This window comes from Cynocephalus volans, chromosome 4 (genome assembly GCF_027409185.1).
Source record: "Cynocephalus volans isolate mCynVol1 chromosome 4, mCynVol1.pri, whole genome shotgun sequence".
Taxonomy (NCBI): Eukaryota; Metazoa; Chordata; class Mammalia; order Dermoptera; family Cynocephalidae; genus Cynocephalus; species Cynocephalus volans.
Window position 1 is genome coordinate 122398745 of NC_084463.1, and position 23275 is coordinate 122422019.

The 23275-nt window shown below is 34.6% G+C and overlaps 1 protein-coding gene across 1 annotated transcript; it reads right to left on the reverse strand.

The window, feature by feature from the left end:
- Positions 1-16578: 16578 nt before the first annotated feature.
- On the reverse strand, positions 16579-21728 carry CCDC179 (coiled-coil domain containing 179). The gene is made up of 4 exons (XM_063094979.1): positions 21684-21728; positions 20754-20798; positions 19283-19387; positions 16579-16632 (listed from the first exon to the last, which is right to left on the reverse strand). The coding sequence occupies exons 1-4, from the start codon at positions 21726-21728 to the stop codon at positions 16579-16581; spliced, it is 249 nt and encodes an 82-aa protein (XP_062951049.1).
- Positions 21729-23275: the final 1547 nt, after the last annotated feature.

Here is a 23275-nt window from a genome sequence, read left to right on the forward strand (position 1 = left end):
ATCACCACCTCATTCAAGACAGAAAAGATTTCCATCACTCCAGCAAGTTCTCTTGTACCCATTCCCAGTCAATCCTGTAACCCAAACCTAGATCTAGGTAACCACTAATTTGTTTAGAATAGTCTTAAGTAAGCACTAATTTGTTTAGAATAGTCTTATATTCTCCAAGAGGTCTTTAAGAAGTCTATAGTCTTTAGGAAGTTTCACATACATGGAATATGCACATGGCATAATATTTTTGAGATTATTCCATGTTGTTGCATGAAACAGTGGTTCATTCCTTAATTAATAAGTAACGGTATTTCCTATATACTTAATAATGAGTATTATTACAAATACATAAAGAAAAAGTGATTTTTTTTTTCTGTTGGAAAAAGAATTAACCACCCCTATCTCTTTAGCATTTCATTTAGGAAACTTGAAGGTGTAAGTGCAATCTCTCTCTCACTAAGGTGTATGTAAAACTATTTTTAAAAGCTAAATAGCCTCTTACCAGTTATGCATCCCAGGAATATCTTTGGAGGCCTACTGGCCTTCTTCTAGAAATGTAAACACCCAGAAGGTTGATACCTTTCTCCCTGTCTTTGTGGAGTTTTAAAGTCTAGGCCTTTGGCTCCAAGTGTAGTTTTGTGCTTGTCCAAAGGTAGAAGTTTTATTCTTTCCTTTAGATAAAGACAATTAACATGTATGTAAACAATTGTATCTGCCAGGCTATATAAACTGGTGAGATTCCTTTTCTTCACTGCAATCTCTCTAACGAATTACCTCTGATACAAATCACAAATGGTTTAATATTTATTCAATAATAAAACTGCTTTCTTTCTCTTCTGCCTGTGTGGAGAGGTTTTCTGCATTGACAGGAGATTTCGTTTTTAATTATCATTAAAATACTTTCAGTGATTTAATATTTCCCCAACATTTTCCATGATTTGTTTATTGATTTGACTATCGATGGGTATTTGAGTTGTTTCCAACTTTTGGCTGTTATGAATAAACATTCTTGTACTTATAAGTATGTGGAAATATTTTTACATTTGTCTTGGGAAAACTCTAGGGATAGAATTGCTGGGTCAAATGGTAACATTACACGAAGGTGCTAAACTTTCAAGTAGGAATGTATTTGACAGTCTTATGAACTATATATGAGAGTTTATTCCACATTATTGTCAACCTTGGTATTTTCAGTTTTTACAGTTTTATCCATTGTAATGAATGTATTGGTTTTATTTTTAATACATTTTATTGAGGTATAAAATACAATTAACATACCCATTTTAGGTGTACAGTTATTGACCAAGACGGCTCTAATGTTTCTTTTAACTTGACTAAACTTTAGACAGGTTTCTTTATGATTATTGGCCTCTGACCTCCCTATTCTTAGATCATTTACTGTAGAAAACTTGGAATTGTGTTCTTTCTCTGCCTCCTTAAGATGCAATATTCTCCTATCTTCTTACCAGTTCTACAATCTAGGACTATCTTTTTCAAGGACCTGGATGCCATCTCTTTGAAATGCAATAATCAAGAAAGATAGCACCCCATCTCCCAGTCTCTTTGGGAGGGTGGGAGCCTAACTTCCAGAAGCACCGATCAGCAAACAGAGATGATCGAATGATATTAGCCAACCTACCCCCTTAGGTCTTCCAGTACTTTTCCACTAGGTCATCTTAGTACTTAAAATCTCTCCTGCCTTTTGTGTCAATGGAACTGAGTTCTCTCTCTCCCCTATTACAATAGTCTTAAATAAAGTTTTCCTTGCCTGTTTAACTCCATCAGGTGCAAATTTTCCCTAGCATCATTTGAGTTTTTGACAAGTTTGTGTACTCACATAACCACCATAAGAATATATAGAACATTTCCATTACATCAAAAGGTTCCCTTGTGCCATTTTCCAAACAACCCCTGACTCACCCTAACCTAAAATAAACACTGATTTGTTGTCTCTACAGATTACCTATATTTTCTAGAGTTTCATATAAGTAGAATTATATAACAAATACTTCTTTTGTCTGGCTCCTTTCCATCTGCATAACGTTTTTAAAATTCATCAGAGTTACTTTGTGTGTGTTCCTTGAATAATTTCATTTTTATACATAAACCACATTTTAAAAATCAGTTTACCTATCCATAGTCATATTGGCTGTTTGCATTTTGAAGCTGTTATGAACAAACCTTCATAAATATTCATGTACAATTCTTTGTATGAATATATTTCCTTTATTTCTCTTGATGAAGTGGGTGATGTCATATTCTGTATATATGGAAACAGTTTTGAATTTGTTAAGTTAAAATGCTTGTACCATTTTCATTAACATCAGAAATGTAAGACAATATGTACTAGGGCTCTCCAGAGAGACAGAACCAATAGACTATGCATATAAATATATAAGAGGGCATTTATTAGGGGAATTGGCTGATGAGGTTGTGAAGATTGAGAAGTCCCATGATAGGCTGTATGTAAACTGGATGCCAGTGGGGTGGCTCAGTCCAAGGAAGCTGATGGTGTGATTCTCAGTAAAAGGCCAAAGGCTTGAGAACATGGTGGTGGTGGTGGTGGGTGGGAGGAGGTGCTGCTGGTATAAGTCATGGACCCTAAAGCCTGAAGTCTTGAGTTCAGATGTCCACAGACAGGAGAGAAGAGTGTATCCCCGCTCCAGCAGAAACAGCCCAAGAGATTTGCCTTTTCTTTCATTTTGTTCTCTACAGGTCCCCAGTGGATTGGATGGTGCCTGCCCATATTGATGGAGGGTCTTTTCCACCCAGTCCACTCAGGCTTACATGCTAATATCTTCCAGAAACACCCTCATAGACACACCCACAAATAATGCTTTACTAGGTTTCTATGTATTCCTTAATATAGTCAAGTGACACAAAATCAACCAGCACACAGCACCAGTTGTTTCTCATTCTACCCAACAGTTGGTATGGTCAGTCTTTAATTGTACCAATTCAGATGGGTTTATAATGATATTAATTTGCATTTCTCATTATTTCATGTGCTAATGGGGTATTTGTGTATCTTCTTTTCAGAAATATCATTTCAAAAATTTTGCCCATTTTATTAGGTTGTTTGTTTTCTTTGATTTAGTTCTAGTAGTTTTTATATATATATATATATATAATTTACAAATATAAGTTCTTTGTCAAGTTTTGACTATTGTAAATGTTTTCTCCCAGTGTTTGACTTGTCTTATTTTTTCTAGTGGTTACTTTTGAGAAGTTTTAAATTTAAAAAAAAAATTAGGTGTTTTATCCAAGTATTTCTATAATTACACCATTATAGGTTTGTTATGCATACCTGATTTTATATTTCTATAATTAAAAGTCTATCACCTATTTTAAGTGAACCATTTTTTACATGGTGAGGGAAAGGTCAATAGTCATTTTTCCAATAGGATAATCAGTTGTTGAAGCATGATTTGTTAAAACAACTATCCTTTCCCCATTGAATTCTCATGGCACATTTGCTGAACATCAATTTACCAAATATTTATAAGTCTATTTCCAGATGGTATGTGGTTCCATTGCTGTAAGTGTCTATCCTTACAGCAGTGTCACCCTGCCCACGTCACTGACTCACAATAATGCTTTAAATTGGGTGGCATATATCATCTGCTTTTGTTCTTTTACAAAATCATTGTAACTATTCTAGGAATATGGCATTTCGGTGTAAATTTAAGAATAAGCTCTTCAATTTTCACGAAACACACACACACACACACACACACACACACTCTCTCTCTCTCTCTCTCTCTCTCTCTCAGCCTACAGGGATTTTGATTGGGATTGTGATGGAGTTTGGATGTGTTGTCCCCTCCAAATCTCATGTGGAAATCTGATCCCCAATGTGGCAGTGTTGGAAACTGATTGAGTCATGGGGGCGGATCCCTCATGAATGGATTAATGCTCTCCCTGGGGGAGGGGGAAGTAATGAGTGAGTTCTCACTCTATTAGTTCCTGCCAGAGTTGTTTGTTTAAAAGACACTGGCACCTCCTCTCTCTCCCTCTCTTGTTTCCTCTCTCCATGTGATCTGCTTGTACCTGCCAGCTGCTGCCACTTTCCCCCATGAGTAGAAGTAGCCTGAGGCCCATGCCAGATGTAGCTGTTCCAGACTCCTAAGCCAAATAAACTTCTGTTCTTTATAAATTACCCAGTCTTAGGTAATTTTGTTATAGCAACACAAACAGACTAAAACAGACTGCATTGAATCTATAGATCAATATTTGGAGAATTTACATCTTAATAGTATCAGGTTATTCAAGTCTTCTGTCTCTCGTCGAAATGTTCCCATTTTTAGGGAACAGGTCTTTCACATACTCATACATACATCATCAAAATTATCTCTAGGTAGGTCATGTTTTTCCCATTTCTGACTTTTACTGGTGTATAGAAATACAGTTATTGAATATTGACTTCATATACTGCAAACTTGTTAAATCTGTTTATTAGTTCTATTAGTTTTGTAGATTCCTCAGAAATTTTTATGTAGATAATTATATAGTCTGCTAAATACACTTTCAGCTATTCCTTTTCAACTCTCATCCTTTTTCTCTTTATTGCCTTACCAAACTGGCTAAGACCTAGTACAGTATGGAATAGAATATAGAAGAGCAGTTCCCAGTCTTATAAGAAAATATTCAGTCTTTAAACATTAAGTGTAATGTTAATTATACATATTTTATACATGCTCTTTTTTTATTGAAACATAATTGATAATGCATATTTGTGGGTGACAGAGTTGAACACCAAACCTATGTACAATGTATGATGTGAATCAAGATAAGTAGTATATTCATCACTACAAAATATAGTCAATCTTTGTGTGCACTAACCAATTTCTTGATAACCCCCTCCGTCTTTCCCACTTCTAGTAATCACAGTTCTGCTTTCTCCTTCTGAAAGTTCAATGTATTATTGTGATTGTTGTTTCTCTTTCTCTCTTTCTTTCTCTCTCGCTTTTCTCTCTTTCTCTTATATTTATTTATTAACTCCTACTTATTTATGAGTGAGAACATGAAGTATTTCTTTCTGTGCCTGGCTTATTTCACTTATATTTTTCTCCAAGCTCATCCATGCTTCTGTGAATGGCAAAATTTCCTCTTTTTTATGGCTGAGTAGTATTCCATTGTGTATATACACCACATTTTCCTTATCCAGTCATCTGCTGATGGACATTTAGGTTGGTTCCATGTCTTGGCTATTGTAAATAGAGCTGCAATAAACATGGGGGTGCAGGTATCTCTTCAACACTATGATTTCCATTCCTTTGGGTATATACCCAGCAGTGAGATTGCTGGATTTCATGGCAGTTCTATATGTAGTTGTTTGAAGAAACTCCATACTGGTTTTCAAAATGGCTGCACCAATTTACAGTCCCACCACATCCTCGTCAGCATTAGTTATTCTCTTTTTGATAGTAGCCAGTCTAACTTGTGTGAGATGATATTTCAAAGTGGTTTTGATTTGCATTTCCCTGATGTTTAGTGATGTTGAGCATTATTTCATGTGTCTGTTACTCATTTGTATATTTTCCTTTCAGAAATGACTTTTGAGCTCCTTTGCCCATTTCTTAATTGGATTATTTGTTTTTTTACAGTTAAGTTTGAGTTCCTTGTATATTTTGGATATTAATCCTTTGTTGGATGCTTAGTTTGCAAATGTTTTTGTCCATTCTGTAGGTTGTCTTTTCATTCTGTTAATTGTTTCTTTTGCTGTGTAGAGCTTTTTAGTTTGATATAATCTCATTTGTTTATTTTTTCTTTTGTTGCTTGTTCTTTTGGAGTAATATTCACAAAATCAAGCCCAGTGCAACTTCCTGAAGCATTTCCCTTGTGTTTTCCTTTAGGAGTTTTATAATTTCAGGTCTTATATTTATAAGTCTTTAATCCATTTTTAGTTGATTTTGATATATGGCAAGAGGTACAGGTGTAGTCTAGCTTCATTCTTCTACATATGGATGTCCAGTTTTTCCAGCACCATTTATTGAAGAGGCAGACTTTTCTCCAGTTTATGTTCTTGTTGCCTTTGTCAAAGACTAGTTGGCTGTAAGTATCTGGGCTGGTTTCTGGGTTCTCTATTTGATTTCTTTGGTCCATGTATCTGTTTTCCTGCCAGTACCATGCTGTTTTGGTTACTATAGCTTTGTAGTATTATTAGAAGTCAGGTAGTGTTATGACCTTTTTTTTTTTTTTTTTTTTTTTTTTGCTCAGGATTCCTTTGCTATTCAGGGTATTTTGTTCCATATGAGTGATAGAATTGTTTTTTTCTATTTCTGTGAAGAATTTCATTGGTATTTTGATGGGGATTTCATTGAATATGTAAATTGCTTTGGGTAGTATGGACATTTTCACAATGTTAATTCTTCCAAGCCAGAGCATGGAATGTCTTTCCATCTTTTTGTGCCTTCTTTAATTTCTTTCAGCAGTGATTTGTAGTTCTTATTTTAGAGATCTTTCACCTCCTTGATTAAATTTATTCCTGCTATTATATCTTTTTGTTAGGTATTGTAAATGAGCTTGCTTGCTTGATTTCTTATTCTGCTAGTTCATTGTTGGAGTATTAAAATGCTACTGATTTTTGTATATTGATTTTGTATCCTTCAACTTCACTGAATTCTTTTATCAGCTGTGTGAATTTTTTGGTAGAGTCTTTGGCTTTTTCTTTATATATCATGTCACCTGCAAACTGGGACAATTTGACTTTGAGTTTTCCAATTTGGATGCCTTTTATTTCTTTCCCTTGCCTGATTTCTCTGGCTAGTATTTCCAATACTATGTTAAATAGAAGTCATGAGAGTGGGCATCCTTGTCTTGTACCTGTTCTTAAAGGAAAACACTTCAGCTTTTCCCCACTCAGGATGATATTAGCAGTGGGTTTGTCATATATTATAGATGCATATCATTAAGTTGAATGCATTTTATTCTACTTGTAATCATTTTTTATCAAGAATCTTTTGAAATGATTTTTATGCATTTCTTTATTTGAGAAAGTTAAACCAGCTTTGTATTGCTGTTATAAATCCTTTTTGGTCATGGTGTATTATTGTTTTTATAGATTGCTAGATCCAATTTGCTAATATTTTGTTAAGATATTTTGAGTTTATTCATGAGAGTAATTGGTTTGTAATATTTTCATCTTGTTTTGGTATAAGGCTAATGCTGGCTTCTGTATTAGCTATATTTTCTTATTTTCTGTATTCTAGATGCTATGGCATATGAGATTTTGTAGTCCCAGAGAGGAACTGCCGCTCCAAGGGTTAGTTAATTCCTAGAGATAGTAAACAATTTGCCTGTGGGCAAGCTCTTGATATGCAAACCAACCAATCCTGAGTTCACACTCCCTTCCACCTCCTTTTATCAAGCTCCTGCAGTCTGGGACACTATCCCCCCTGCCCTAATCACCCCAGGGTCAGACACTAACAATTAGGAACCGACCTATCACCCAGAGCCCACTGAAATTATTCATTTATCTAACCTTAATCCTGCTTAGCTTGCTTACCTTACTTCCCCAACTCTTTCCCAGGAAATTCACAATGAAGACTCCTGCCCAGCCACAGTTCCTCTCTTTTACTGCCTGCTCCTCTAGCCTAGTACTTCCCTGTGCCCCGCACAGCATGACGTGTCTCCTGTTTCTAGGAGACCGTGACTATAATAAGAACTTCTTCCTTTATGACAATAATGTTTGTGTTTGGATGTCTTACCATACCTGATTAAAACAAATCGCAAATACATTTAAAAACAGGTGCATAAAATGTGCTGGGCACATTCCTCCTTCCTCTATTTTCTAAAAGAGTTTGTGTTAAGATTAATATTATTTATTTCTTTTGTTTTCCTTTGAATATATTTATAAATTTGAGTTTGGAGCTGTACAAATATATTAAATGATATAAAGGTAAATTTTAATTTTTTTCATTTTTTCATTTTTTATTTATACGTATTTATGGGGTGCAGAGTTGACTATCAGTATTTGTGTACAATATGTGATCATCAAATCAATATTATTAGCATGTTCATCATTACAAATCATAATCATTTTTTGTGTCCCCTACCCAATTACTCCTTATCCCCTTCCTCCTCTCCCTTTCCCACTCTAGTAACCATACATCTGTTCTCTCCTTCTGAAAGTTCACCATTTTATTATGGTCTTTGTTTCTTAGCTCCCACTTATGAGTGAGGACATGCAGTATTTCTCTTTCTGTGCCTGGATTATTTCACTTAACATAATTTTCTCCAAGCTCATCCATGTTGTTGCAAATGGCAGAATTTCATTCTTTTTTACAGCTGAATAGTAATTTATTTCTTAAACATTTGACAGAAATAATCAGTGTACCCATCTAAGACTGAAGAATTACTTTAGAAAGATTTTTTATTATACGTTCTAATATATACATACATATATATTATATATATATATATATAATATATATATATATATATAAGATTTTCTATTTCTATCCCCTCTCACTCCTCTTACATTCATGATAATGGTTGCTTGTGCCTTTTCTTTCTTGATCAATCTATCCAGAGTTTATTAATTTGATTGATCTGTAGAAAAATACAGTTTAGAGTTTCATTTACTTTCTCCATTTGTTTCTGGTTCATTATTGCTAATTATATTTTCATAATTCCTTCCTTATACTTACTTTAGGTTAATTTGCTCTTCTTTTCTTATTTCATAATACAAAAGGAGGTCATTGATTTTAGATCTGTTTCTCGATGAGACATACAAATTTTCCTTTAAGTACTTTTTAGCTATATTCATAAACATATAGTGCATTCTGTGTTGCATTTTCATTCAGTAAAAAATATTTTCTAATTTCCATTGTGATTTCTTTTGATCCATGCCTTACTTATGTCTTTGTTTAATTTCCAAATGTTGGCAATTTTCCAGACATCTCCATGTGGTTGATTTTTTCACTAATTCCATTGTAGTCAAAAAGCATATTTTATATCATTTCAATCCTTTGAAATTCAATAAGATTTGCTTTGTGGTCCAGCAGATGGTCTATTTAGTGCTACATGGTGCACCTGAGAGAATACGTGTTCTGTTGACATTGGGTGGAGTGTTCTATAAATGTCAATTAGGTCAATTTGAATAATGTTAAGTCTTTTATATTTTTACTTTTTCTATTTGTTGCATCAATTTCGAGAAGAGGAACATTTATTCTTCAGTTATAATTGTGGATTTGTTTATTTGTTTTTTGAGTTCTGGAATATTTTGCTTGATATATTTTGATGCTTTGTTATTGGGTGTGTATGTTTATGATTATTATGTCTTTGTGACAAATTGACCCTTTTATTTTATAAATGTCTATCTATATACCTGATAATATGACTTAGTTTGGACTACTTTGTGTGCTAATAATATAGCCATTCCAGATTTCTTAAGATTTGTGTTTACGTGATATATATTATTCCATCCTTTTATTTTTAACCTGCCAATGTTTATATACAAAGTGTCTTTCAAATGGACAGTTCGTAGTTGGTCGTCACTTTTTTTTTTTTTTTTGCATCTGTCTGATACAGGAATCAAACCCTGGACGTTGATGTTATTAGCACCACACTCTAACTAACTGAACTAACTGGACAGCCCTTTACTTTTCTTTTAAAATACAGTCTAACAATCCCTGGCTGTTGGAAGAAAATTCTCCATGGCACCTTTTTTTTTTTTTTTTTTTTTTTGTATTTTTTTGAGGAAAGGTCTTAATTTTTTTTTTCTCTCTAAACTGTATTTTCAAGGTTATTTGTATAATGGAAAGCTTAGAAGATATAGAGTCTGCCTCTAGAGCAGATTTGTTTATTGTCCACATAGCAGAGATAATGTCTCACTCCAGAGCAAAAGTTGGGCAGGTTTACTAACAGCATCTTATGTAAGACTGAGGCTTCTTTAGCTGTGACACAAACCCACTGTGTGCACAGCGTGTACCTGGGCACACATGTGCATCACACGTGGAGCTTGGGGAGCAAGGGAAACAAATGTAAACATGCATTTGATGCTGCCTGCTGTTCCATTAATAATAAAGTCCTCTGTTTCTAACTGGTAGTTTCTTGTCTTCTGCTAGCATCAATGAAACTTGTTATCTTGTAGGTGGTGTGAAATCTCAACTTCTTTTCAGTTCTTGGCATTGCCTTTTAATTGGAGTGTTTAGACTATATTTAATGTAATTATTGATTAATTTGATATGAAACCTATCATCTTGCCATTTGTTTTCTTTATATTTGAATCTATTCTTTGTTCCTTTTTTCTTCTCTATCTTCATTTGGAGGAATTTATAGTATTCCATTTTATCTTCACTATTAGCTATACTCTGATTTTTTTGTGTGATTGCTCTAGTATTTACAATTTGTATCTTGAACATCCAAGTTTATCTTCAAATCATATACCTCTGTTTATGGAAAATACAACAACCTTTCAATAACTGTACTGCCATTATTAGCACTCTCCCACAATTTATTGTCATACATTTTACTCCTGCATGGTATAAATGCCACAATACATTAATTTTGCTTAAAACAATTATTTTTTAAAGAAATAAATAAAATAAAAATAATTATATATTTGCCTGTATATGTTTCCAGAGTTCTTTTTGGTTTTATGTAGTTCCCAGAATCTATCTGATATCTTGTTTCTTTCACCTAAGTAATTTTCTTCTGCAGGTCTGTTAGTGATAAATATATTTTGGCTTTTATTTTCTGAAAAAAAAATCTGCATTTTGCCTTCAGTTTTGAAGGATATTTTTGCTTCATATAAAACTTTAGGTTGTCTTTTCTTTTTTTTTTTTTTAAATTATCTATCGATTGTTTAAAGATGTCTCTCCATTGTCTTCTGGCTTACATCATTTCCACTGAGGTCTCTGGTTTTCTTATCTTTGTTTCCAGCATTTAATGTGGCCCCTCCCTTTGCTGCTTTCTTTTCCCTTTTCACAATTTTCAGAAATTTGATTATGAGATAATTTGGGAAGGTTTGGTCTTTATCTTGCTTACTGTTCTTCAAGCTTTTTGGATTTGTGGATTTCATTTTCACCAAGTTTGGAAAAGTTTTGGAAATGTTTTTTCACTCCCAACCCACCCCATTCAGACACACCCAATTATTAATTTGGAAGACTATTTGATACGGTTTCACTGGCAGTGAGGCACTAATAATTTTCCCAATCTTTTTCTCCTTGCTTCAGTTTGAATTGTTTCTGTGACTATATCTGCTATATCTTTAATTTCAGTGACTTTTTTCGGTGAACAACTAATATGTTCTTAATCTCAGTTAGTGAATTTTGACTTTCAGATATTTTTCAGTTCTAAAAGTTCCATTTAATTCTTTTTAATTGTTCATTCCTCTCCTGAGTTCATTTTTTTCTTTAAATTCCAAGTGTAGTTAAGATATTTATGTTTAAATTGCTTTTTTCTAATTCTATCATCTCTTTTCATTTCTGCATATGTTTCTATTGACTTGATTTTTCCCTGGATTATGTGTTAAAATTTCCTGCTTCTTGGCATGCCTAGTAATTTTTTATTGGATAATAGAAATTGTGTATGTTAGGCATCTGAATTTTGTGGTCTTTCTTTAAAGTGCTTCCCTTTCTTCTGGTGGGAAGTTACTTGTGAATAAGTCTGATTATTTTGAACTTGTTTTTAAAATTCCTCAGTCTAGACCGAGAGTTATATTTATACTGGGGATAATTTAACTTTACTACTGAGACACTCTTCGGGCATCTCTACTAAATGCCCCATTTGGTCAACAAGGCTCTTCATGCTGGCTGATTAATATTCAAACATCTCAAGTGTGAACACTGGGAATTGTTCAGCTTATACTCAACCAGTCTTTCACTACCTGGAGGAAAGAAAGCGTAAACAGACCTGACCTTATCGAGATTCACCTTGTGCACATGCAGCTTAGCATTCAGCAAAGACTCAATGCAATCAATCTGCAGATCTACAAAGTTCTTCGATAGTTATTTACTCTCTAGAACTCTCCCCTACAACTTGTACCTCCCACAGACTCCCTGAGTTCTTATCTCTGTTCCTCAACTCAGAAAAATTGTTGAGCTCTGCTTATGATCCTCTTCCTTGCACTATGATCTGGAATGTACCTCCAGATAGTAAATGGATTAATCATTAGAGTCACCTTGTTTATTTCTCTTATCTCAGGGATGACAAGTCCTTTTTCAACTTTGTTCAATTTCTGGAAAACCATTGTTTTAAATATTTTGCCCTCTTTTCTAATTGCTTACTGTGAAAGCATAATTCTGGTATTTTCATCATTTCCAATAGAATTCTGTGTACCTCACTTTAAATTGCATTTTGGAGATTGAAAATCAACCACCAAATATAATGTTCATGGTAATCCAATAGTAATTATTTAATTGAGAAGATAATTGTGATAATCCCACTTGCAAGTTAGAAATTACTTATGTAACTAAGCAAGCATCTCAGAGAGATATGATTATCATTTATTTCATACATACATAAAAGTAAAATTATAATTCTAGCATTCAAATTTTACCTTAAATGGAAATTTTAATTACACTGTGGCTTATTTGCAATAGCAACACATAACACAGGCTTTAGTTATATGAAACTCTCTCACAACTGTTTAAAGAATTTAAACATACTGCTTAAACACAAGTCATTATAAATATACAGCAGAGGAAATCTGGGTTTTCCCTACTATTTTAAAGCATAAGTCTAAATATAAATAAGTATAAATTCAACTGCAAAACATCTGTTATTTTCAAAAGCCTACATATATTAATTATTATTTGTTCAAAAGCAGCAAATCTCAAATTTACCACAGAAAAGAAAGTGGTGGTAAGATATGGTGTTTAGCTTGTAGCTTGGATATTAAATGCTTGCACTGCGTTTATTTTGCTGAAATGGCAGAGGGAGAGTATTGCCTTTATTTTTCAAATGAAGCCAAATCATGATATGCCACTTGATGTCAGAAGTTTGCATAGTCTGGTCTGGAACATGATTTCTTCCATATAGAGTCCAGCCTTATCAAGATGACCACTAGATAAGAGTAAAAGAGATAAGAAAGATAAATTCAGTTAAAGTTTATATAAGGAAAGCTTATACAAATTATAAATTCTCTAGAAAAAGTCTCAGAGGGAGAACTCTTTTTTATAGAAAAATATTATATAAATAATCTTTCATAGAAATGCTATTCTCAATTTAAGGTCACATTCAGATAAAAGCCAGATATAAAAAGCTTTATTACTAAGTAAATCTTATCTGGAGATGGATGATATAAAATGATTCTCTATGAGTCAGACAACAAACACTGTAAGCAGGAAGAATTTACAGAAACCCAAGATAACAGTTTGGAGAAGGGTCAAAGCAATTTCTAAACATAATGGTTGTGACAGAGATGTTAAGCATGGGGATTTCTTTTTCAAGTCTTACGTTCTGTGATTGACTGAAAAAGCATATTCTAGGCATATGTTGAGAGTATTTAAATCTTGAAATGATTCAGAATGAAGTGGGCAACAAAGACAAAGAAAATAAGTTAAAATGGAAAGATTTTATATATATATATACATATATATATATACATGTATATATATATATGTATATATATATGTATATATATATATGTATATAGTCAGTAATTGAAGGAATGCATAGACTTTCCCAACAGGAAATGTAAAAAGTTGTTCAGAGAGAAGAAAAATGACATAGGTCAGAAACCTGGATCTATATAAGGAAAGAAAGATAGAGAAGAAAAAAATGAAGATAAAATAGAATGTTTCATCTTCCATATTCTCAATCAATCTAAGCAGTAATTGTTTAAAATAATAAAAGCAACAATATATGTGGTACTCATATCTTACAGATAAATGAAATAAATGACAGCAATGTTATGAAGAACAGGAAGAAGGAAATAGGAATACTCTGTTACAAGATACTTGCATTGCCCATGAAGCAACGTAGTGTTATTTGAAAACAGACTTGAACTAATTGTAAATATATACCACAAACCATTAAAAGAAAGCTGAAGTAGCATTATTAATTTCAAACAAACCATACTTCAAAACAAGGAAAATTATTAGGGCTGAAGAGGGACATTACATAATAATAACGGTATAAAATCTCCAATATGACCTAACAATCCTTAATGAGTATATGCGTAACAATAGAGCATCAAAATATATGAGGCAAAAATGGATAAAAGTGCAAGGAGAAATGGACAAATCAACTATGTTGGCTGGAAATGTCAACAGTCCTTAAGTAACTGACAGATTAACAGGTAGAAAATCAGCAAAGATAGTTAAACTGAACAGCACCATCCATTGGATCTAGTTGACATTTATAGTTATTTTATCTGACAGCAGCAGAATATACATTTTTCTCATACTCACATGGAACAACTGCCAAGACAGATCACATTCAATGTTATGAAAAGACACTTAACAAATTTAAAAACATAGAAATAACACAAAGTATGCCCTCAGACCACAATGTAGTTAAACTAGAAATCAAAAACAAGAAAGACAGATGGAAAATTCTCAAATATTTGGAAATTAAGAACAAATTTCTAACTAACACATGGGTTAAAGAGGTCGTCTCAGGAGAAAGCTAAAAATATTCATAACAGTAAATAATTATACAACTTTTCAAAATTTGTGGGCTATAGTGAAAGTGGTGCTTGGAGAAAAATTTATAGCACTGAATTAATTTGTTAGGGAAGATGGAGATCTTAATTTTAATCAATACTCTTAAGATTTTACCTTAGGAAACTAGAAAAAGAAGAGCAAATTAAATCCAAAGTAAGCAAAAATAAACAAAAATTAGAGCAGAAGTCTTTGAAATTGTAAGAAGAAAGCAACAGAGAATATCAGTGAAACCAAAATCTGGTTCTTTGAAAATATTAATACAGTTGATAAACTCTTTCCAGGCTAACCAAGAAAAAGAAAAGGCACAAATTACCAATGTCAAAAATGAAAGCAATAACTTATTCCATGAATCACTACTGATTCCATGAACATTAATTGAAACATACAGGAATGTTATGTGTAACTCTGTGTCCATAAAACTGACAATGTAGATGAAATTGACTAATTCTTCAAAAGACACAAATTACCAAAACTCACACAAGGAGAAATAGGTAATCTGGATAGGCCTAGATCAATCATTAAAATATTCCAGAACAGAAAGCAGTAGACTCAAATGGTTTCACTGCAGAATTCTACCAAACATTTAAGAAGGAAATTACACCAATTCTCTACAATCTCTTGTAGAAAATAGAAGCAGAGGGATCACTTCCTAACTCATTCTCTGAGGCCAACATTATCCTAATACTAAAGCCAGAAGAAGACATTATAAGAAAGGAAAATTACAAGTGAGTATCTCTCATGAACAGGTATAAAAATCCTCAACAAAAGGATTGATCCAACAATGTATAAAAAGAATTATACATCACAACCTAGGATTTATCCCATGTATGCCCAGCTGGTTAAACATCTAAAAATCAATTAACATAATATATCACATTGACAATCTAAAGAAGAAAACTCATATGATCATATCAATAGATGCAGAATGAGCATTTAACAAAATCCAATGCACATTTATGATAAAAACTCTCAGTAATCTAGAAATAGAGGGAAATTTCCTCAACTTGAGAAAAATCATCTACAAAACACCTACACCTAACATTGTACTTAATGGTGAGAAACCAGATGCTTTTCTGCTAAGATCAGGCACAAGGCAAGTATGTCCCTTCTCACCACTTTTATTCATCATCATAATGGAAGCCCTAGTTAATGCAATAAGATAAGAAAAGGAAATAAAAGGAATACAGTTTGAAAAGGAAGAAATAAAACTGTCATTGATCACAGATCACATGAATGCCTACATAGAAAATCCCAAAGAATCGACAACAACAACAACAATAACAACAAACTCTTGGAAATAATAAGTGATTATAGTAAGGTTGCAGGACATAAGTTTAATATAGAAAAGTCAATTGACTTCCTATATATCAGCAGTGAACAACTTAAATTTGAAGTTAAAAACAGAACACCAAAAAATGAAATACTTACAAAAAATGAATTTAACAAAATATGTACAATATCTGGATGAAGAAAACTACAAAACACTGATGAAAAAAATATCAAAGATAATCTAAATAAATGGGATAAATGCTATGTTAATTTACAGGAAGACTCGATATTGTTAAGATGTCCAACACAAACTTATGTGTGGATCCAACACAATCTCAATCAGAATTCCAGCAAGTTACTTTGCAGATTTCAACACACACACTGATTCCAAATTTTATATGGGAAGGAAAAAGATCCAAAATAGTCAACACAACATTGAAAGAGAAGAACAAAGTCAGAAGACTAACACTACTGGATGACAAGACAATGTAAAGCCATAATTATCAAGACAGTGTGGTACTGGCAGAAGAACAGAAGTCAATGGAACAAAAGAGAGAGTCCAGAAACAGGCCCACATAAATACAGTCAACAGATCTTTGACAATGCAGCAAATGCAATACAAAGAATATCTGTAGAAACATTTTCAACAAATGATGCTAGAACAACTTGACATCTATATGTAAAAGATTATAATGATAATTATCTAGACACTGACCTTATATCGTTCATTAGCATTAGTACAAAATGGATCATAGACCTAAAATGTAAAATACAAAACTGAAAAACTTCAAGAAGATAATACAGGAGGAAATCTATGTGACCTTAGCTTTGGCAATAAGTTTTTACATACATAACTAAAATCGTGATCCATATAAGAAATCACTAAGTTGGACGTCTGCTCTGGGAAAACACTGTTAAAAGAATAAAAATGATAAGTCACAGACTGGAACAAAAGTATTTTGAAAACACATACTGATAAAGGACTTGTATTCAAAATATGCTAAGAACTCTTAAAACTCAACAATAAGAAAATACACAACCTAATTAAAAAGTGGGCCAATGATCTGAACAGTCACCTCAGCAAAGAAACTATACAAATGGCAGATAAGCATATGAAAATATGGTCAATATCATATGTTGTCAGGGAATTGAAAATTAAAATAATGAGATACCACTACATACATATTAGAATGGCTAAAATCCAAAACACTGGCCACACCAAATGCTGAAGAGGATATGGAACAGTAGGAACTCATTCATTGCTGGAGTTAATGCAAAATGGTACAGCTACTTTGGACAACAAAGCTAAACATAGTCTTAGCATATGTTCGAGCATTAATGCTCCTAGATATTTATCCAGATGGGTTGAAAATTTATGTCCACACAAAAACATGCACATGAATGTTTATAGCAGCTTTATTCATTTTGCCAAAAATTGGAAGCAACCAATCCTTCAATAGGTGAATGAATAAGCCAACTGGAGTACACCCGTACAATGGAATATTTTTCAGTGATAAAAAGAACTGGGTTATCAAGCCATGAAAGATGTGGAGAAACCTAAAATGCATATTGTTCAGTAAAAAAAAAAGCAAGTCTGAAAAGGATACATACCGTATGATTCCAACTATATGATGTTCTGGAAAAGGCAAAACTGTAGAGATAGTTAAAAGATCACTGTTTCCAGGGGTGTGAGGGAGGGGCAGGAAGGAAGGAATGAGCAGGGTGAGTAGAGAAGATTTCTATGATAGTGAAACTATTCTGTATGATACTGTAATAGTGGATAGAAGATATTGCATGCATTTATCAAAACCCATATAATTGTACAACACAAAGACTGAACTCTAATGTAAACTATGGACTTTAGTTAAAAATAATGTTTTGACAGTGGTTCATCAATTGTAACAAATGTATCACACCAATACAAGATGTCAATAATAGGGAAACTGTTGGGGAAGGAGGAGAGGGAGTATATGGGAACTATCTGTATGTTCCGTTCAATTTTTCTGTATACCTAAAACTGCTCTAAGAATGTAAGCCTATTGATTAAAAAAAAGGAGACACACAAAATTTTTCAAGGTGATGGGGGTATGTTCATTATCTTGATTGTGGTGATGTTTCATGAGTGTACACGTGTCAAAACATTTAAAAATGTATACTTTAAATATGTGCAGTGTATGGTATGCCAATTATTCTTCAATAAAGCTGGTAAAATAACTAAATGTATATAAGTGTATTTTAGTCCAAGAAGGCTATTTCCCTGATCAAAAGGAAACTGACTCAGGTGACATGTTCATTTTACTCTTTGTCTTATACCTTTTTCCTGTTGGAATGTGGATATAATGTTTATAGATAGAGAAGTCATTTTGAGACCATAAGAATAAAAGCCATGGGATGAGTATGCAGAATCAGAAAAACAGAAGGAACAAGGGACGACTTTGATGATTTTTGAAACTACCGTATAAGCCACAGACTGCCTAGATCAGGAGTTCTTGTTTGTAGAAAAAATATATTTCTATTTGTTTAAGCCACTGCAGTTGAGTTCTGTTACAAGGAGCTAAAGTTAATAATTCCTAACTAACATAGCTATCCATTAGTGGTGCTTATAAAGTATTTTCTTTCAAAAAGACAACCAACAGAAAAAATTCTTAATTATTAGAAATGTATAACTTTTCCCAAATCTTTCTTTAGGAAATATAATCCTGACTCTGGAGATTGCTCAAATAAGGCCAGTACTCACCAGTAGGCTGAAAGAGGAATGGATAGGGAAAATGTGGATTTTTACCCTGAAGAAAAGCCTGAAATTGGAGGAAAGTAATAGCTGTCCTCAAATATCTGAAGGACTTTCAAATGGAAGAGCCATAGGACTTATGCCTAGCTACAAGAAATATAATTAATACCACATGTAAAAAGGTCTATAAGAAATACAATTAATACACAATACAATGTGTTATGTGTTAAAAGTTTTATATCCTTGTCAAAGATATGCAAAGATGGAATAAGCTGTGATTGGTGTACAGAGTTTTCTGATGTGGCAAGTGTTCAATCCTAGCTACTTGTCAGGAGATTTTGTAATTTTTTTCCCAAATAATGTAATCCAAACGATTTAAGTGAATAAATTTAGGCAGTCAGCTAACATATGACAAAACAAGAACTGGAATCCAAAACAACTTGGTTTCAAAGATCATACTCTTCATTAAACCATAACAACTCCAGGAGATGACTGCAAAGGAGATTTAAATAATAGATGAGAATTTGATTAGGGGAGCTTTAAGGTAACTTCTCTGACTAAAATTACAAATTTCTCAAAGAAAAATGGGAAAAAAAAGAGTGAATATTACATAAACTGAAAATGACAATGTCAGTGACATTTAAGAATTCGTTGATTTCACTGAAATCTCTATACTTACTAGGAGACCGGGTTCTGGAACAGGAGAAGGCCTTGCAAACCGTTTACTTAATTTCCTCTTCTCTTTCCTTAGATTTTGCAAATACTGAATACGTTTATCTGCAGTCTTTAGGAAAATTAAAAGGAAAGAAAACAAATCATACTTCTTATAACATGTAAACATTAACATGCTGATTATATTTTTGGATTGCTACGATAAAAAAAAGATAAAGTGTATATGCTTTACACAGCTACATAGAAGTAGGAAAAAACATGTTTCTTTCAAATGTGTGGTTCATAAGTGAAGAAAAACACATTGGAGTATCAGGATTTTCAAATGAGACTATTTACTCTTGATCCCCACTTCACCACTGTGCACATTTAGATAGATCCAGACTCATGGATACATGTGTTACCTTTTATTTTAAAGGTAATGTTCATTGAAAATGCCTAAGGGATTTTCTTTATAGAAATAAGAATAGTGTACTCTTTAGCCCTCTTAAATGTTACACGTCACACAGCTTTTTATGTCACCATTGTATGACATCTATAAGCAGCAGAAACTTAGAGGATCAAACTAGAATGCTTGGAAGATAATAAAATACAGTATTAGAGAGGATATGAGTAATGAACTTTTTTATCCCCTGCCAATGTGACTGTAAATTGATACAATGGCTTTGAAAACAATGTGGTATTATTTTAGAACAAAGAAAAGTTTGTTTGCTCTTATGATCCAGACATTCCTCTCCTGCCTAAATAATCAAGTGAAACTCTTGTGTATGGGGAAAGAAGACGTGTACTAGAATGTTCATAGTAGCACTGTTCATTATAGAAAAATGTGGAAACAACCAAAATGTCCATAAATAAATGAACTATGATATGTTCCACAAGGAAATATTAAACAGCAGAGAAAACAAAGGAACTATAACTATATACAGCATTCTAGACAAATCTTAGGAAACAATGTTGAGAAAAAAGAGTAAATCATACACTGAATTTTGTGTGATCCTATGTTTATACACCTCAAAACCAAGTAAAAACAAATGATACACTTGCAGAGGCATGTATGTGACAATCTTTTAAAGAAAAAGAAGAGATTAATGAAAATAAAATTCAAAATAGTGGTTACCTCTGGGAGCAATACAGGAAGGTACAATAGAAAAGCAGTCCCTGGCTGGATTCAAGGATACTCATAATGCTTTTATTAAGTTGGAGGTATATTTTATTATTCTGCTTTATAAATGTAAATGATGAGTATATTTTTGTATATGTATTAAATGTTACATTAAAAAATGAGGATATAAGCCATTTAGCTTACCCTAGCTAAGACCCATTCCAATAGTAGTGAGAAGATCCCAGAGCCCCAAGAAAGACACAGCAGAAATGTCTAGCTACTAAAATTTCTATCATGTTAGAGACCACCACAAATAAAGGAACAAGTTAAAAGCACAATGTTGAAACAACCAGAATTTAGTTCTTTATTTAAACATTACCTGCTTCTCCGTGACCTCTGAAGGATGATGCTGTCTAGGTCCTTCCTACATAATATGTGGAAATAAACACATACAAATGTAAAATTAAAACACACATAAAAGTAATGAGAAAACAGATAAATTATTTATTATAATAGGAAGCCTATGCTGCTGGTTTTTAATTATGTAGTATATGAATATTATCCCAACTGCAAGAGGCAGGATCAGAATGAGAACATCAAAGGTAAAAACTGCTGTGGACGAGAAAGAATTAGGAGAAAAAAGAGCCACCTATGATACATTAAAGGGAATAGGTGGAGTACTGGGATTTATTCTAGAGGGAAAGTGTGCACAAACAGGAAATCCAAACGTTCGCGTTTTCGCTGCTACTGACTTCAGTGGCGTCCCTGTGTTCGTCGCTGAGGAATCGAGCCTTTAATCTGGCTTCCAAAGCCTGGGAAAGCTAGGGTTGAGGTGGGTTGGTTTTCCTGAGGCCCAGGAAGCTTGGCTATTAGTTTATGAGGTTCCCACCCCTTCCCCTAATTCCTAAATCATACCTTAAATACCTCTGCCTTCTGGAATTTTGATCCCATTTTTTAACCCGAAGACCCAGAAACAATCTTCTCCACATCTGAACATCGAGAACATCATCTGGACCCCCCACTTCCGTAATTCCCACCCCACCTCCCAGGGCGAGTCGATGAGTCGATCAACACACAGTGGATTGAACGTGCCCGACCCCTCGCCAGAGCTGGCTGGGGCGTCTCTTCATCCGGGGTCACACTGGCACCCAGGGATCTAGTCTGTCCACTTCACCCGGAGCTTCCCACCCCCAGCCCCAGACCACAGGTGCAGCCGCTGGGAGTCCAGATGCCCGAGGACGCCCCGGCCGGGAGCGCACGACTGGGACAGGGGTGGCTGAGGCGGGGTTAAGAGCCTCGGAGGACTCACGGGGTGTACTTGGACAGCTTCGTCTCCCCAACAGTACAGGCACATGCTGCAGAGCCTCGGGGCACCCCCGGCGCCTCCTTCCTGACCCGGACCAAGTTATTGGGGGGTGGGGGGGCGCAGCACCCACCGCCCGCAAGCCCCGCCACGCCTCGCCCGGTCACAATTCTCTTTATGGTCGCCCGTGGGCCCTGCCCTCCCCCTTAGTTACCTTCCAGTCCCAATGCAGGGAAGGCGAAGTCTCTGGATGTCCGCAGTGTGTAGAAGGGTAGATGTCAGGTTACCATAATTCCCTCTGTCCTATCCCTCTTGCTCAGAAAACTCCATAAGACCAATTGCCCATCTTTTCTGGTCCTCGTCTCTCTACTCTCTTCATTCCTGACCATGTGTGGCTTGGACTCTGTGGTCTGTCACTTCAGTCCGCTACTGTTAGGGTTCTCAGTTCCATCGCGTCACTGTTCTTCCAGCACAGCTTCTAGGTAGATCAACTCACCTTTCTGCCTTCTTTCCGTCTACCTGTACCAGGCTGAAGGGAGAAAAAACTTGAAGATGGTTGAGAAGCATGTTTATGATCTTCACTTAAACTGGGTCCTCAACACCGCTTACCACTTCTTTTATGTTGCACTAGCTCTTTCTTTTTTATTACTCTGAATACCCCTGCAACCTGTCTCCCCTCTGTTAAAATCTCTGAACCCACCATCTCTGTCACTTACAGCAGGACAACCCTTGCTTCACTTACAGATAACAGCTAACACATATAGAGTTTATTATGCCCAGAACTGTTAGATGAATGTATACATATTAACTGATCGATTCCTTAGACCCCCCACGACAGTAAGTGCATGATTATCACCATCCGGGAAACAAGGCACTGGCCTGTGAGATAACTTGCCTGAGGTTATGCAATTAGTAAGAGGGTGAACTGGGGTTTAAATCCAGAGTCTGCCTCCACATGAGGTGCTCTTAATCCTGGTGCTGTGCTACCGATTGCTTTTGAAGCCCAGACTGGAGCTACCTCAGTTCCTTTCTACCTATACACCTGTAACCTTGTCTTTATCCACATTATCCTTTTCCGTGTAATCTTGTTGAATAGAAGAAGTTGGCACCTCCTGTTGTCTCAAATAAATCTCTCCATTTTTGTTTTCATGCCATTTCCTCCTAGGAGCCTCCTCAGAGACATCACTCTACAGATTGTTGCCTCTCCTTGTTAATCCCTCGATGTTGCCTCTTTCCTTGAAACATTTAAATACGACACACTTAAATCTCCCCCTCTTCAAACTAATAAACGAAACTGCTTTGAAGAACGTCTAATTGTATCAAGTTCCCATCCCCTTCATTTAAATACTCATGAGAGCTGTCTGAAGCTACTGTCTCCTTTTCTTTTACATTCGGTGTAACACTTGGCTCACTGCAACTTGCTTCAGCCCTCACTCCTCCACTGGTACTTGCCTCAAAATGGTCACTAATGACTGATCTTTCTGCTGAATTCAATGGGCACTTTTTACAACGACTTTTGTGTAGTGTTAGAAACTGCTGAAAGGTCTCTTGGACAAGTTAGGCTTAGAAAAATTAAATGATCTTGCTCAAGTGTAGTG

Bases quoted from the DNA above. Each gene is read 5' to 3' on its own strand.
- CCDC179 (XM_063094979.1), bottom strand. From the start codon at position 21,728: ATGTGCCTGTACTGTTGGGGAGACGAAGCTGTCCAAGTACACCCC. The intron at 19,388-20,753 runs GTAATGTTTAAA...ATTTTCCTAAAG, and splicing joins CAGAGGTCACGGAGAAGCAG to ACTGCAGATAAACGTATTCA. The intron at 16,633-19,282 runs GTAAGTATAGAG...TTTACATTTTAG, and splicing joins TTCCAGAACCCGGTCTCCTA to GTCTATGATCCATTTTGTAC.